This window comes from Blastomyces dermatitidis, assembly GCF_000003525.1.
Source record: "Blastomyces dermatitidis ER-3 genomic scaffold supercont1.3, whole genome shotgun sequence".
NCBI lineage: Eukaryota > Fungi > Ascomycota > Eurotiomycetes > Onygenales > Ajellomycetaceae > Blastomyces > Blastomyces dermatitidis.
Window position 1 is genome coordinate 154839 of NW_025544776.1, and position 15192 is coordinate 170030.

The 15192-nt window shown below is 48.3% G+C and overlaps 7 protein-coding genes across 7 annotated transcripts; 5 read left to right on the plus strand and 2 right to left on the minus strand.

The window, feature by feature from the left end:
- Positions 1–58: 58 nt before the first annotated feature.
- On the minus strand, positions 59–1773 carry BDCG_02422 (heme-binding peroxidase). Its single transcript, XM_045417960.1, has 2 exons — positions 1131–1773; positions 59–1054 (listed from the first exon to the last, which is right to left on the minus strand). The coding sequence occupies exons 1-2, from the start codon at positions 1238–1240 to the stop codon at positions 262–264; spliced, it is 903 nt and encodes a 300-aa protein (XP_045274647.1). The 5' UTR covers positions 1241–1773; the 3' UTR covers positions 59–261.
- Positions 1774–1883: 110 nt separating this feature from the next.
- Positions 1884–2679, minus strand: BDCG_02423 (uncharacterized protein). Its single transcript, XM_045417961.1, has one exon. It carries the CDS (start codon positions 2613–2615, stop codon positions 2190–2192), a length of 426 nt encoding a protein of 141 aa, XP_045274648.1. The 5' UTR covers positions 2616–2679; the 3' UTR covers positions 1884–2189.
- Positions 2680–3464: 785 nt separating this feature from the next.
- Positions 3465–7272, plus strand: BDCG_02424 (uncharacterized protein). The gene has a single exon (XM_045417962.1). The coding sequence runs from the start codon at positions 5692–5694 to the stop codon at positions 6883–6885; it is 1194 nt and encodes a 397-aa protein (XP_045274649.1). The 5' UTR covers positions 3465–5691; the 3' UTR covers positions 6886–7272.
- A 13-nt stretch (positions 7273–7285) lies between these two features.
- On the plus strand, positions 7286–9061 carry BDCG_02425 (oxidoreductase). Its single transcript, XM_045417963.1, has one exon. The coding sequence runs from the start codon at positions 7604–7606 to the stop codon at positions 8453–8455; it is 852 nt and encodes a 283-aa protein (XP_045274650.1). The 5' UTR covers positions 7286–7603; the 3' UTR covers positions 8456–9061.
- A 565-nt stretch (positions 9062–9626) lies between these two features.
- On the plus strand, positions 9627–12228 carry BDCG_02426 (tetratricopeptide repeat domain-containing protein). The gene is made up of 3 exons (XM_045417964.1): positions 9627–9960; positions 10040–10309; positions 10376–12228. Exons 1-3 carry the CDS (start codon positions 9690–9692, stop codon positions 11089–11091), a joined length of 1257 nt encoding a protein of 418 aa, XP_045274651.1. The 5' UTR covers positions 9627–9689; the 3' UTR covers positions 11092–12228.
- A 272-nt stretch (positions 12229–12500) lies between these two features.
- BDCG_02427 (uncharacterized protein) lies at positions 12501–13081 on the plus strand (the record flags this gene model as incomplete). Its single annotated transcript, XM_045417965.1, has 2 exons — positions 12501–12541; positions 12640–13081. 2 exons carry the CDS (start codon positions 12501–12503, stop codon positions 13079–13081), a joined length of 483 nt encoding a protein of 160 aa, XP_045274652.1.
- A 183-nt stretch (positions 13082–13264) lies between these two features.
- BDCG_02428 (uncharacterized protein) lies at positions 13265–14822 on the plus strand (the record flags this gene model as incomplete). The annotated part of the gene is made up of 2 exons (XM_045417966.1): positions 13265–13655; positions 13963–14822. 2 exons carry the CDS (start codon positions 13265–13267, stop codon positions 14820–14822), a joined length of 1251 nt encoding a protein of 416 aa, XP_045274653.1.
- Between the last annotated feature and the right edge of the window lie 370 nt (positions 14823–15192).

Here is a 15192-nt window from a genome sequence, read left to right on the forward strand (position 1 = left end):
CTTTGTTAAGGGTACATACAGCTCATGGGAACTCTCCTTTCAGGCTGGTCAACTAATATATGGAGTGTTTTAAGAGAGGTGTTATATTGAGTCTATCTTCTATACAGTTTCTATCATGACACTTCGCAAAATATAACGCTAATTATGCTTTTGCAAAAGGACAAACAAAAGAAATCGCAGCACGACAAGGAGGCGGCGACAAAAAGCAAAGATACCTAACCAGGAGGTAAGAGTTGTGCTAAAGAAAAGAAAAAAGAGGAATCACAACCTCGCGCGTGGCGTATCAGACTTCTTCGGTGCAGAAACATAGCCACCCAGCTTGTTATCGGTATTGGTAATATTTCCCTGAGCATCCCGCTTGATACCCAACTCCAGCAACTTGGCAAACACCTTGGAAAAGTGGTCAAAGAACAGTTCCTTATCCTCTGCATACACGAACACCCATTTCGCAAACTCCACGTCTGACAACAGCGCCATGTCCGTCGGCAACATCATCAGCGGCTCCTCATCCTCCATGTCCGGATCCACATAGTTGAACTGCTTGACTCCATTCGACAGCGTCGTTGGCTTCCATTCCAGTGACTTCAACAGCTTGAAATACTGATTCGAGAAGCGCGTTGGGTTGTGCACCCACGGGCCCTCGAAACCGCTGCGGTTCTTATGTGTGCGTCCCAGCGTGTGGGCACCCGAGAGCGCGACGATTTCCTGGTCGTTGAAGCCCATGCGGTAGAAGATGTGGCGGAGGTGGTCGCTGCCCTGCGTGGCGTCTGGTAGGCGGCCCCGGGGTGGTATTTTGGAGTCATCGACGAAATCAGTCCGGCCGGGCTTCCAGGGGACGTCGGGACCGCCCATGGCTTTGATGGCGACTACGCCCGCTAGTGTCCAGAGGTCTGAGTATGTGATCCAGGGATGTCTTTTCTTGATGGGTTCGAGGAATGTGCGGGCGTGTTCGAGGCCGGCGTTGGCGGGATCCCCGCCTTCGCCTTCATAGCGCATCCCAGCGCCATTGGAGCCGCCTGTGTCGGTCTCCTTGTCATAGGTGCCGGATGAGTGCCTGGATGAAGAGCAAAAGCCAGTTAGATATCGTGATGGGTGGGAAGAACCAGCACTCTGAGTAAGGACATTCTTACCAGGCTAGACGGACAAAGACAGGACCAGCGCTACCGTCGTCATATCCCGGCTTCTTCATCTCTGCGATGATATCCTTGCGGACAGCATCGAAATCTCCCATCTTACTCATTGTTGTGGATGTGAACACTGTTGGAAAGTACGGGGGAGGTGTATTATGAATAATGATATGTTTAGAAGGTATTTGAAATATCACCTAGACCAAAGAATGAAATTTGAAATTATGGTTTGATATATTTGATGAAGAAAGGGAAAAAGAAAGAAAGGAATGTGAGAATGAGATGACAGGACGACGAAATCTTCTTCTATGACAGGCGTTAACCAAGCTATATTACCTAGGTACAACTTCACATGGCAAAACACCGGCCGAGAAAAACAGAGAAAGCTTGTTGATATATGATACGGAAGCTCTGCAATTGCTTCAACCCGATATAATACCCCATTGCTCCACCCGGTTCCTCCTGGTGTTGATTATTTGACTGCAGCGGTTCTCGTATGTGTTGTGTGATAGCCAGCTTCAGTCTCTTCCCAATGCATTGAGAGGTTGGATGTTTTCATTCTATTATTCCCTCCTTATTTTCCTATTTTTTATTTTGCTTTCCAACTCGCAATGACGAAATGACGGGTACAATCTTTTTTTTTTTTGCCTTCGGGAATTTTCTAGCGCACGACAACCACCGAACCAATCAGAGCGCAGCATTTGCGGGAAACGGAGTAACTACCTCGGTATTCGCTCGATTATATAAGCTACGGGTGCGAATTCACGTTGGATCTACAGCAACAACCTTGGAAGACATCACAAGATTGGAATGCACACTGCAGACGCAGAGTTGCTGAAAACAGATGCAGATATATGAGAGATGATGCACCAAGGGAATTGCGCTGACTACTTATAAGAAAGACACTGTGCTCAATGCGCTAACTAGTGGGCTGATCGCAACCGGAATTTCCTCGAAGCGCATGGACAAACCGCCTCCTAGAGGCAGTGATAGCAACAACACTCAATCAATGATCAGATACTACATACATGCTCGCTCCTATACCCCTACCCTTTACTAGAACTATCCAAGCCCATCACATCTCAACCCCCTAAGCTGTTGCTCAAGCGTCTCCACCCTCGTGCTCAACTCCCGTACCGCCAAATCCGCCCCCTCTACCACCCTGCGAATCTCCTCACGATACCTCCCCGCAGTCTCCTCGATCTGCCTATCCCGTTCCCCCAGCATCTTCTTCATCTCCTCAATTTGTTTATCCTGCTCCTCCAGCTCCCTCTCCAGACGCTTCGTATGCCGCCTCCCCACCACGTTCACCTTATCAATTAGATCGTAGATGGGCGCGATCTGTTCTATGCTGAGGTTTTCGGCCGCTGCTTGCTTGGCGATGTAGATTATTGAAGCGGTGAGGTCATTGGCTACTGCGGCTATGCGGCGGGTCTTTTCGGATGGGGAGAACGTTTCGATGCCTGTTAGGCTAAGAGCGTTAGACATAAGTAGGTAGGCCGGCTCGTCGGTGAAGTATGGTAATTTTTTATTTGTTATCTTTTCCTTTTCCTTTCTGTTCCTTAAAAAAAAAAAAAAAAAAAAAAAAAAAAAAAAAAAAAAAAAAAAAAAAAAAAAAAAAAAAAAGCCTAGTTATTTTATTATTTTGGCGGTTGGTGCCGTGATTCTTGCCTGGAGGATGAGTGGAATAAAACCTTGTTAGGGTCCCTCCATTAGCTGCCCTGTCTTTCAAGTGGAATGTTAGGTTTTATATATTTTCAGACGGGGCCTCCAAATGGCTACAACATGGCTAGGAAGAAGGGGAAACAAGAAGCTTCCCTTTTACGCAGTAGTATGCAGATGAAAGTTGCACAAACCCGGACAGCTGAAAGAAAGACATTGGTATTAGTATTTTTGGATAGCTGCAGAGTAGAGGCAGAGATGAACTCACTTTTTGGAAAATGCAGAAAAAAATTAAAAATAAAAATAAACCCCAGGCTGATATCTGCCTGTTCTTGCTACACTACTGCCATGCCTAATACACATTATATGAACTTATTCGCTACAATAGCTATTTGTTCAATCTGACCAGCGCCTAGAATATAGAAAAAGAGAATTCATGCAGATGATGGTCTGTTTTAAAGTGATATTCTGCCATCGGAAGGGCTTGAGAAAGCTCTCTGAGTCTTGCCTTGATGTATAGATCCAGAACAGGAGGTCTAGATCAATCTATTGGATGGAACTGTGGGAATGTTGACACTTTGCCAAAAGTAGCTTAGCGCAAGTCATGATGTCATATCTTTGATATCTTCACTCACTCTCCAGTTACAACATCTAAAGGGAGTAGTAGATGCACATGTTCTCCCAGACATAGACACATGTAGGGAATATAGGATTGTGTTTTTCAAGTGGAGTCTTATTAAGCTGAGCATCTTTTTCTACATTCATCTATTAATTAACCGTACACCTATAAGTCCTGGGAAGAATGTCATGTATCCACCACTCTTTCATAACAACAAAGACTGATCATTTCAATCATGTTGTCCAGTTCATGAGTGGTGTGTATTTCTTCTTCTTCTTTTGGGTACTCCATAAATGATTACCTCACGCCATAAATTGGGTTCACATTTGAACCCTGAAGCCAGAAGCAGTCGTTACCATTTCCATCGATGAAACGTCCGACACCAATCGCCCCAGGCTCATGCGCTCCCCATTCTCGTTGGTCACGGTTCCTGGCTTCGCGCCACTCTCCCTTGCCGTACCGCTGCTTCCAGGGCGCAGCTCTGAATCTCATTGCCTTTCTTGAACTCTGGTTAGACACCAACAAGGTAGTGAACAATTTCTGGTTCAGCCGCGCACACAGCGTGGGTACTACACATTCAATGTATGCCTGTGCCGAAGGTAGCGAGGATCCTTACTGTGGGCTTCTGAGACCATTTCATGACCCACTTTAGATTGGAATCTAGTTCTTCGTCTTGTAGACATGCCCCGGCTTCAAGGAGGAGCTCCACAATGTCTTAAGTCATGCATCGGCCTCGCCAGGGCTTTCTCCAGGGGAGTGAAGGGTTTACCGACTTGTGGATCAACACCTGCACATAGCAGGGTGCGAATTGTATCATTTAGCTTCTTTGAATGGTGAAATGGATCAATACATGAACTGAGTGAGGGCAACAAGAGAGCAGAGTTCAATTGTAGAGGCCGCATTCGCAGAGCTTGGAAACAGATCCTCCAGCATCGATTAGAAGTTGGAGAACGGCAGCCTCATGTGTCTCTGCCACACTGAAGACTGGAGACTCCATCATGGAGTTGGATGGGGTTATTTCCGCTCCATGTTCAGTAAGGAGACGTGCCACTTTCACACTCCCAAAGTGGGCAGCGACCCTCAGGGCCGTGCATGTCAAAGTATCCTCTTGCAAAATAGGGACTCCATTATATAGAGCAATTTTTGCCAGCCTTACACAGTCATGATGCACTGCCAAATGCAAGACAGACGAACGTAGGCAAGAATGTGGAGGCCGGGAACTACAATGGTATAAATACCCCTTTACCAGCGAAATCTAGGCAGTAGCCCGACGAAAACAATCTCGATCTAACACATTTTGCAAGTCTCATGAGGTGTACATGAGAGTGATAAAATCCCGCCCATCAAGAAATCTTGCGATGTTAAGTGTCACAAAATATATCTCATCAGCAAAATCCACAGGGCCTCAAAGCATCATCAGGGAGGAAACAGCCACCAGCTGAAGACATGTTTGGATTCAATCATGACAGTCAAGGAACCTTTGGAGCCTTTTGTTAATCATACCAGAGAGGTATGTGGTGCAGCACATGGACTCACTTCACACTCATTGGATCTAGCAAGAAGAAAACTTATATAGCTGTCAGTTCCATGCTTTATTTTTTTTTCCCCTGGACTATGCAGGAGTAGCCCTTTGAATAAAAGTTGCTGCTGAACAGCTTTTACGAGATTGATGCCATCACCAACCTGTCTGGTTCTAGCAGACTGTGCTTGATCTTTATCCCGCCTGAGTGTTGGATGGAGACACAAAGCGCCTCTCCTCACCCGGGCGATAAAGACTGTTAAACATCCTTGCTCCAGACGGACCACTAGGTAGATCGAGATCGGTCAGAAAGTCGACTATTTACTCCAGACTATTTTGGCAGATTCAACACTTAACCGTGAGCCAGGCTATTTGCGCCCGGCTAAAATTTACAACGCTCTCTGACGAAGGGATTTTACCGCCGCCACACCAAAAGGATCAACCCTTCTGCTGGGGGCGACCCTCTTGAGTATTTATTATTGCATGCGCATGTATGTCTGACAAAATGATATCCATCGACCATCTCTCTGAACGATGTAAATATCATGTTATTTATTTATAACAGTCTCAGCCGCAGATATTCGGCGATCAGAGGAGTCAGCCCGACAAGCACCAGTTCTCTACATTACTATAGTCTGTTGCCTTTTTATTCTGGTCAACGGTGAAGCAACACATGCTCATCCATTCCTATACATCCCTCCTGGACCTACGTGTCTACCATCTACCAACCGCCTTCTTAAAATATTCTAGTACACATCTCTACAATGCTGTCCCTCGCATACCTCCCAACAGACATCCTCTCGCTGCTCCCCCTCTATATTGACAACATTGAAACATTTATCAGCGCCTCCAGCACCTGCCGCAGGCTCCGCTCGGTCTTCTCCAGCACCCTCCCACAGACAATCTTCCAGCTAGCCGCCGCCTCTGCCCCGACATTCTTTTCCCCGCACCCACACTTCCTCGTTATGGCCGTGGCCCCGCAACTCCGCGACTGGGCCCTGGGTAGTGAGAAGAATAGTAGCTGTCTCTGCGCGGCCTTTCAGGGCGGCATCGAGGGCCTGTACGACTTCTGTGTGAGTGATAATAGCCTCAAGGCCAGGCTCACCCTGGACAGGATTAGAAGGCTCTATGAAGCCCGCTTCACTATCCTCAACCCGTTCACGGATAAAATCGACAAAATGGCCGGCAAGCAATGGTACGATACGAAGGACTTTTGGGACGGCGGTGTCAGTGAGCCTGCTACCGTCGACATGGAGGCGCACCGCGCTGCGATGCAGATCATCATTTACGGCGAGCTGTTTGGGAGTAGCATGCGACCATTTCTGGAGCCAAGAGCTAGTAGGCAGGAAGGGCCGGATTCGGATTCGGATTCGGATCTGGATTCACCTCTCCCATATTTTGACTTGCAAACTCGGCTCAACTATATCAAATATTGTGTCCCCGAATGGGTATGCCGGAGTTACCCGGGGTTTCAGATATTGCCTGTGGGCCCTTATGCGCTGGAGAACAGGGACGATTTGCCCGCGGATCAGTACGCACTGCGACATATCTTGACGTGCCGACGGTGGCGGCGCATGTGGGCAGATGCAATGGCTATGGTAGGCCCGCTCTTTGCGGAGTGGGATGCGGAGCGAGGCCCCTTTGAGAGGGCCCAAGCGGGTGGTGAAGTTGAAGGGGTGTGGAGATTGAAATTGTTCAGAGATGCACTGCAGACAATGGGGCTTGAGGGGATGCAGCTGGTCACTCTGCCGCAGAAGAAAATTGCTCCGGAGCTCTTAGAGAAAGCACGTAGGATGCGAGAGCAGATTGCGGCGTTGGAGGCGCCTCCTCCGGTGTATATTGTGGGCGATCGTTTGAGGGCTAAGGTTTCGAAGGCACCTGATCCGGCGCAGGATGTTTATGTTTGCATGGCGCCGTATTGGTTTGGGGTTGGTGCAAGGTCGGACGAGGGCAGTTAACCAGCAGGAAGCTCAGCTTTCAGGGGGGCGGGGGTCATTAATAGAAAGTATACCTTGCAATGACTGATAAAACTTCTACTCCGCTCTATGGTTGTCTAGCATGATTCACATTTATGTTGATTACGGAATTCCCTCTAATAATAGAATTTTTCTTATTAAGAGTGTTCAGTTACTCCTCACGATGTTTCTGCTCGATTACTATTTCGAAAGATTAAGGGTATAATATCTTGACAATGTCAATATAAAATATGGGGCTTTCGTCAATATGCCTCGCGTTTACACATGGCTATACATATTCCGGCGGGCAAACACGAGCTAATTGGGTTGAACTGCAGAATACATGTGGATATTATTATCGGGCACTTCATTACAATAAATATATACACATATATATCCGATCATTTAGCCAAGTAGCAGGTCATTTTCCATGCTTCCCCATTGTGAGAATCGGTATCAAACAAACATCGTAAAACCATTCCCCACGGCAAAAATATTTAAACCAACCCCGCATCCCGAGGTTGTTTTTCCTCTTAATATATTTACACACCCGCAAATGTCTGTACTACTATGCATATATGTAATGTACATGACAGTAAGATTTAAGTTTCCATCGACCACTCATTAGAATCCTGTCATCTCCTGCAGCGACAGCAACATAGATTCTTGGCGCGTACAACCTACTCAATCGCAAACATACTATCCCCGCACGAAACCCGCGATGCCCTCCTCCCCCCTCCCCAGCATCCTCTGCCTCCACGGCTCAGGCACATCCGCCGCCATCTTCAAAATCCAAACCATCCGCCTCCGCCGCGAACTCCAACACCACTTCTCCTTCGTCTTCATCGACGCCCCCTTCGAGACTGAGCCTGGCCCGGGTGTCCTGCCCGTCTTCGCTGATGCCGGTCCCTACTTTACCTGGGTAGATCTCGCTTCCCTACCCGCTTCGCAGCGCTCGCTCGCTAGCACGGATGACACTGGGGGGAAGAAATTAACGGCGCTGCAGAGGAGTATCCTCCGCGGCCGCACGCAGCCGATGCCGGCGCGCACGGTGGAATTGCTGGAGAAGACGATGCGCGAACAGGTTGAGCGGGATGGGAGGGGGTTTGTGGGGATCATTGGCTTCTCTATGGGGGGCAGGATGGCGGCTGGGCTGCTTTTGGAGCAGCAGCTGCTCTTGAACTCTGGGAATGCGGATGGGAATGGGGATGCGAACGGGAATGGGAACGGGAACGAGAACGGCGTCGAGGGGCATGGGTTTAAATTCGGAGTGTTCATATGCGCGACATCGCCGCCGATAACGAAACTACATGATCTCCTCGACCATGAAAGTGGGGATGGGAAGGGTGACAAAATCGCGCTGCCTCAGATCGATATCCCCACGCTACATATACTGGGTAACAAGGACCCTTGGGTGGACCCCGGGGAGCTATTGGCTACTACTCACTTCAGTTCCGCGAAGAGAACGGTTCGCAGGCTAGATATGGGCCATCATCTCCCGGCCCAGCAGAAGGATAATATGCAATTGGTCGAGGGGATATTGGATATGGCGAAAGAGGTGGGGGTATTATAACATGTTAGATGGGCTTACACTGTTTTAGTTACCTCTAATTTTTTCTTCCTTCCCCCCTCCCCCCTTGTCCCATAGACGATTCCCCATTGTCAGGTGTGTGCGTTTTAATGGTCGTATAGATCTCCTACTGCAGGCTGAGAGGGATATACTAGAGTTAAACTAGGCCTAGGTACGGAGTACACCTGTATAGATTTGGGACGTTTGCAGATAGAGGCTCGGGATGATGGACAAAGAATGAGCATTGTCAGGGCTATGCTATTGCATCTTATTTCGGGTATTCTCCGAATTTTTGTATGACTATCATCATTGACCTGCGACACATCGGCTTAAATCAACTTACCTAGCTAAAACTCCAGTAAAATAGCTTAGAGGAAGTGATGTACGGTTATGTACTCAGTAAAATCATTTCGCGCGGATTTTATGGAGAGCTCCTTTGCTTTGTGAAGAGTAGTACTGGATACATCAAAAGTAGCCTCAGACCCTAGGATAAATAACAGTGGGCAGATGTAAGGAATCAGTGATTTGTGAACCTCTCTCGCCTGTTGAACTGTGAACCGCCGCGTAACAATACAAGTAGGCTTCCTGGTCATTTATATGAATTATTAAATATATTACTTCTACACACGCTCTCACTCTATTATTCAAAATATTTTAATAGAAAACATTGTTTTTTTCAAAGTAGAAAACATAAGTGGGATATATAATTAAAAAAAAAAACATTCTATATTCTCAGTTTTCTGTTCAAAATGTCATTTTTGAATCATTCAGAATCTTGTATGAATTGACATCTATAAAAATCTTAATGATCCATCCCGCAGTATTTTGGTTAACAGAGCCCTATAATTTCAGGGAGCCTAACGAAAATATAGGGGTAACCACAGCAGTCTTGACATCCTTCATAGATACGAAGGAATCTCATATCGGTAATAAGCCACCGGAGATAAATGATGTATCTATCATGAGCGAAGTATGTTTGTATTAACAATATGTTGGGGTCCCGCGGTTGATCGGCTCTTCTACCAGCAGGCGCTGGTGGTGATTGAGCTCTTTTGCCCCAGTAGCCTACACAATATTACAAAGGTGCTCATCATCCTCGGTGGGACGGATATTTGCAGTGTTTGCATTATTACATCATTTTCACCAAAAAAAAAGGGTGCAATGAACAACATCGAGGAGGGGATGAGCGAAAACACAAATATAACCTTCTCCCCTAGATTCAGCCCTTCCAGTTACCATGGTCCGCATAGAGCAGCTCCCCGATGACTTCGATGAATCCCTTGATCTCAACAAACCTCGCTCTACTGGCCCTACACTAGGCGGGCAGGCTTTGTTGAACGAAACACCGTTCGGGATCAAGAAAAATGTCTCTTCTCCACCTGACTCAACAACCCCTGCCATGCCTCCCGGCATGGCTTCGGTCAAGTCGCATACAGCAGAAGAAATACTCGACTTGATGAACAAGACTCCGCTGTTTATGACCGATCTTTCGAAAGCAACAGATGGAGGTATGTGTGTCCTGTGACTCCTCAAAGCCTCGTACCCCCCGTTTTCGCAAAGTTTTCATTTAACTCTCCTTTGTCGCAGATGAGGAAAATATTGGCATTGAGGCCATACGGGCTTTGCAATATGAAGGGACACGGGCGGAAGTGGCGCAGGGGCTTCGAGAATCAGGAAACGAGGTTACGAGAGAGAAGAAATGGAGCGATGGGAAAGAATTTTATACCAAGGCGATTGCGGTGCTTACGGGTGAGAATAAATGGGAGAAGAGTGATGATCCTGAGGGCGATCTTGTAAAGGAACGCAAGATTGCGGAAGCATGCTATTCGAATCGCGCATTGTGTAATTTGGAATTAAGTAAGAAAGTGTTGGAGTACTTCAAACCGTGGCTTTTGTCCGGATGGCTAATGACATGAAAAACAGAAAACTACAGATCAACCACGCTCGACTGTGCATCAGCGCTAAAACTCAACCCGAAGAATGTCAAGGCCTACTACCGATCTACCTGCGCTCTTTTCGCCCTGGACAAAATCCCCGAAGCAGAAGATACATGCGCGCGAGGACTGACCCTCGACCCATCCAATAAATCATTACAATCCATGTCCGCCAAAATATCTGCGCGCAAATCTGTCCTTGAGGAAATTGCCGCCAAGCGGCGTGCCGAGGAGGAACGAGCTCGCAAAGAGAAACTAATCCTCAACACGGCACTACGCGCGCGCGAAATTAAAATCCGGACTTCCGACCGCCCGCCCGAGCTTGAAGATGCTGCTATACATCTCTCACCAGATCCGCTGTCACCCAAAAGCACCCTCGTCTTTCCCAGTGTCTTCCTATATCCAATGGACGCACAGTCTGATTTCGTCAAAGCGTTTGCTGAAACCGAGACGATTGGCGATCACCTGAGTTATATATTCCCCTTGCCGTGGGATTCGCGGCAGGAATACAAACTTGATTCTGTGGACTGCTTTATGGAGACGGCGGCCGGGGGGCTTATTAAGGTTGGGAAGAAAATTCCGTTGCTGAAGATTTTGGCGGGCGGGAAAGTGGAAGTTGTTGATTCGTTGGTTAACATTAATATCGTGCCGACGGGCAAGTCGAAGCAGTGGATTGAAGAGATGAAGGCGAGGAAGGGAGCTTGATCTTGAGTTTTATATGTGGTTTCCGTACGGCGCTCATTTCTGTTATTGCGCGCGGATACGGAGTCAGACTAAATATTGAGCCCAGTGTTTCTTTGTAAGTGGTTTCGGCCGCTTTTTGTTGCATGTTAACCGGTTAGGAAAGAAAAGTCATTTCCTTGACCTCCCGGCCGCCATCAAATCGATACACAATAATGGTTTTGCATGAAAGAAATGAGAAAGTTCTCACACAGGCCACAATCAGCAGGATGAATCATAAGACGCAGGAACTTACTATTATCCCCGATATGAGCGTCTGATCCCTAATGACTTGGCGATATTCATTCGGGATAAGAGGCTTGACGCAGCCATCATTGGCAATCTAACTGTGCAGATTCGCTGGACACCTGTTAGGCGCCGGTGTTACATGTATCTCATTGGGTCCAAACTAATGATATTGGGCAATATTCCAAACCTCATCGATGGTCAGGAGGATAGGGATCTAACAGTCGGACCTGTTTGCTTCGCCTCAATGGACAAAATAGCAGACGCGTAATTCCACCTGGACCACAGGTTGAAGCAAAAGAGCATATTGTCAGCATTTTTGAATCAACTGCAGGATATTGTAAAGAAGAAGATCGATACAGCAACACGGAATGTTTTATCCCATGTAGAATCTCATCAATTCGGGATGTAACCATCATTGGGCTTCGCAACGCCAGCAGGGAAATCCGGGGAAGGTTATATGTATTAAAGCAATATGAGGCTTTGAAGTTAGTCAGTTGACATGGTATCATCTTTTTTTTGAAGCTTTCCGGACATATGAAAAGCAGCAGAGATTGCAAAATCGCAAATGGATAGAAGCATCCAGGCTGAGGTGGACTTCATGAGGACGCCATTGGACTAATGACGATGACGGTATTCATCATCAGAGATCGCGAAGCGAATTTCCAACAAGGCTTAGTAGGATTTCTGATCTAGGTGATCGCTCAAGAGTTAAAGACCGACATCAAGCCCATGGCTGTCACCGTGGCTTCTATATTATATACAGAGGCGTGCTTTTCTAGCCTATTCTCCTACACAAAGCGACTCATGAAGCAAACAGATGAACAGACACCAGGCTCTTTCTCTGGCAATCACACATTCTCCCCATCCAACCCACGCTCCCTCCTCATCCCCGAGCCAGTCAGAGTCGGGATGAAGGGATCTCCCCAGGCCCTAGGGTGCATGGATATCCACTACTGCGACCCAAGTGTAACGGCGGCGTCAGTGGGGAAGGATATTCCAGTGCCACCGACAGGGAACAGCTCCATAATAACTATCCGAACGGACAAATGAGAGCACCAAACCACCGTCAGTCATGCATGGCAATTTGGTAAACTGACGGATGGACGCCGTGATTTGTGCTGCCTGCGGGATTTGACGTCAAGCTGATGATGCGGAGGATGGAGTTGAAGATACCGCGAGAGCAAAGGTGTGTAAGGGCGTGACAGTCGTACAATACGACTAGTCCTAAAAGCAAGGCGCCAGACTGGTTAATCAGCATTCTCAGCCAATGATACCTCACTGTAGACGAATCTGGTCACGGGACCATAATATAACGCAGGAAGCAGTAATGCCCATACGGCCGGCAGAGAATTTCCTCACCGCATCTCTCCAGAGAGCCGCAACACAACGCAAGTCGCAACGCAACCTCAGACTCATCCTCAACGCCCGAGCAGCATCTCAATCCGCCCACAAACCCACTCTCGCCTTTTTTCCCGATTCCCCCATCGTCAGCGTCACCATTGGAGCTGCCTGCCGGCGCTATCTCCCACGCCGCGCCCGTAATATCCCTTCCCCTCCCCTACTAATAAGCTTGGAACCCAAACGCGAGTCACCAGAACAACACGTAAAGAAACAGTCCTTTCTGAGCCCATTTGCCAGGCAGTGGGCAGATAAAAGACGCCTTTCACGGACACCCCCTACGCCTTTCGTTTTGCTCCGTGACTTCGTGGTACTTGGCAGTTTCTGAGTATTTTTCCTTGATCCCCCTCCTTTTGCGGTTGTTGATCAGTGGCTGCCTGGCATTTTTGCTACTGTTCTGATCCCGAAGATTATTATTATTATTATTATTATTTCCGGCATTATTTATTCTCGCTATAATTATTTCCCGCCCCGAAAAATAGGAAAACCTGCACGGCTAATAATAATAATAATGAATAACCAACCCCATTCTTCCTATCCGACACTTCAGCAACATCCAATGGTTGCGATCTCTCCCGCAGGCTACCCGATGCAACATCTTCCCCAGGCTCAGGCTCAGGCACAAGCTCAAGCTCAAGCTCAAGCGCAGGCGCATGCGCAGGCTCAGGCTCAGGCGCATCTTCAGGCTCAGGTTCAGGCACAAGCACAGGCTCAAGCGCGTGCTCAGGGTCTGCCCTACTATCCGAATCCCAATCAGTTTCCTCCCCAATCGAGAGCGCCACAGATCCACCACCAACCTGTACAGCATGGTGGTGGCTACGGACCCGTTCCACTGCATGCTGGTACGTCAGCCATGATGATGTCTCCCGGCCTTCCCCATCATTCGTCCGGTCTTAGTCCCAGTAGGTCTTCCGCCCTCCCTTCTTTTCGTCTGTTTTCTACTTGATCTTATTTCCTTAGCTCCTATTTTGTGTTTTGAATCCCCGCCACTCCTGTTCCGTTGTCCTATGTATTACACCGTTGGCCAATCAAATTCTTGCATTTCGTGGTCAATGACCTTCCCTAATCCCCTGCTATCTCTCGCTCCCAATCTTCGTTCCTACATAAACCTAGTCTTGGCGTGCATGAGACTTGGTCGAACCATGTAATCTTCTTTGTGGTGGAATCAGCCCGCTGACTGACTGGCGTCTTTTCTGTCATTTTTTCCAGTGCCTCACCCGTCAAATTTCTCTAATCCTCAGTTTATGCAATCAATTCCAGCTACCGTGGCTCAGTCCCCCATCCCTCAATCGCCCTCGCCACAGAATATGGTCACCCTATCGCAAAGTCAACCACAAACAATGACTACCATTGCCGCATCAAATCCTCTTTTTTCCACCCCTCCCCGTCCCTCCCAGACTCCAAACTATCAACCACAGCAACAACAGCAGCAACAGCAACAACTCCAACAACAGACACACTCCCCAGTCGCCGCGCTCTCCCCCCAGCAGGCTGCCCGTGAGAGGGCCCGTGTGACCGTTCTTCTCGATATCAATTCAGCGCTGTTACAGGAAGTGGTGAATCTCCAAGCCTCAGGGAAGGCAGGTGTAACCCCCACCCAGCTCGCTGCCCAACAATCTTCACCCGTCAAGGAGGGCAGTACAGCCTCTCCGACTTCCCCTACCGACATCACGGGCTCGCAATCGCAGAACCCTGGCACTGGTGCAGAGGGGTCCAAACCTACGTCTGGACCCGCCAACAAGCCCAGCATTGAATATATCGACTGCATGCGACGTCTCCAGGCGAACTTGGCTTACCTTGCTACTGTTGCAGATCGGGCAAAGAAATCAGGGGCTGCGGCCCCACAGGCACCCGCAATCATGACGCCACCACCAAGCCTTCCCGGTGTTGCGGACTTATATACCAAGCTGAATGAACTCTTTCCCGGGGCGACCAAACCAGGTGGCGGACCTCCATCTACCCCTCAACATCAGCAACATCACCAGCAACGACAGTCTTCAGTGCCCCAACCTTCACCACAAGGAAATGGTGCGCCAGTTCGTAACTCGCCGGCGGGAACGGTGGGTTGAGTGGACGCGCAAAGAATGTAAAGATATGGTTTGTCTACTTTTTTTTTATCTACTTCCCCGTTGGGATTTTTCTGAAGGGCTATTCGGAGCTTGCCACAAAGCAATGTCAAAACGTCGCGAGTTCCTCGGGTTGCAAGACGCACGGGCCACGAAAGTGCAACCTGACCGCACGGACGATGCTGTAACTCGGCATCACAATGTTTGGGCGTAGCGGAAGCCCTTGAGAGAAAGGATCCACGCATGCACGAAATAGGCGTTTGGATTGCCGCAGCCTCCTCACGAGGAGCATGGGGGGGATGTGTTTAGAAAGATGTATATTTTCAAACAACAGGCGCCTCACTTGAACAGTCTAGGGTGCCTCCCGCCCGAC

What these genes read in the sequence shown, in the direction of transcription:
- BDCG_02422 (XM_045417960.1), bottom strand. Translation starts at nt 1,240, where the DNA reads ATGAGTAAGATGGGAGATTTCGATGCTGTCCGCAAGGATATCATCGCA. An exon ending in GTCTTTGTCCGTCTAGCCTG is followed by an intron (nt 1,055 to 1,130) that starts GTAAGAATGTCC and finishes CTCTTCATCCAG; the next exon opens with GCACTCATCCGGCACCTATG.
- BDCG_02423 (XM_045417961.1), bottom strand. Translation starts at nt 2,615, where the DNA reads ATGTCTAACGCTCTTAGCCTAACAGGCATCGAAACGTTCTCCCCATCC.
- BDCG_02424 (XM_045417962.1), top strand. Translation starts at nt 5,692, where the DNA reads ATGCTGTCCCTCGCATACCTCCCAACAGACATCCTCTCGCTGCTCCCC.
- BDCG_02425 (XM_045417963.1), top strand. Translation starts at nt 7,604, where the DNA reads ATGCCCTCCTCCCCCCTCCCCAGCATCCTCTGCCTCCACGGCTCAGGC.
- BDCG_02426 (XM_045417964.1), top strand. Translation starts at nt 9,690, where the DNA reads ATGGTCCGCATAGAGCAGCTCCCCGATGACTTCGATGAATCCCTTGAT. An exon ending in TTCGAAAGCAACAGATGGAG is followed by an intron (nt 9,961 to 10,039) that starts GTATGTGTGTCC and finishes CCTTTGTCGCAG; the next exon opens with ATGAGGAAAATATTGGCATT. An exon ending in ATTGTGTAATTTGGAATTAA is followed by an intron (nt 10,310 to 10,375) that starts GTAAGAAAGTGT and finishes CATGAAAAACAG; the next exon opens with AAAACTACAGATCAACCACG.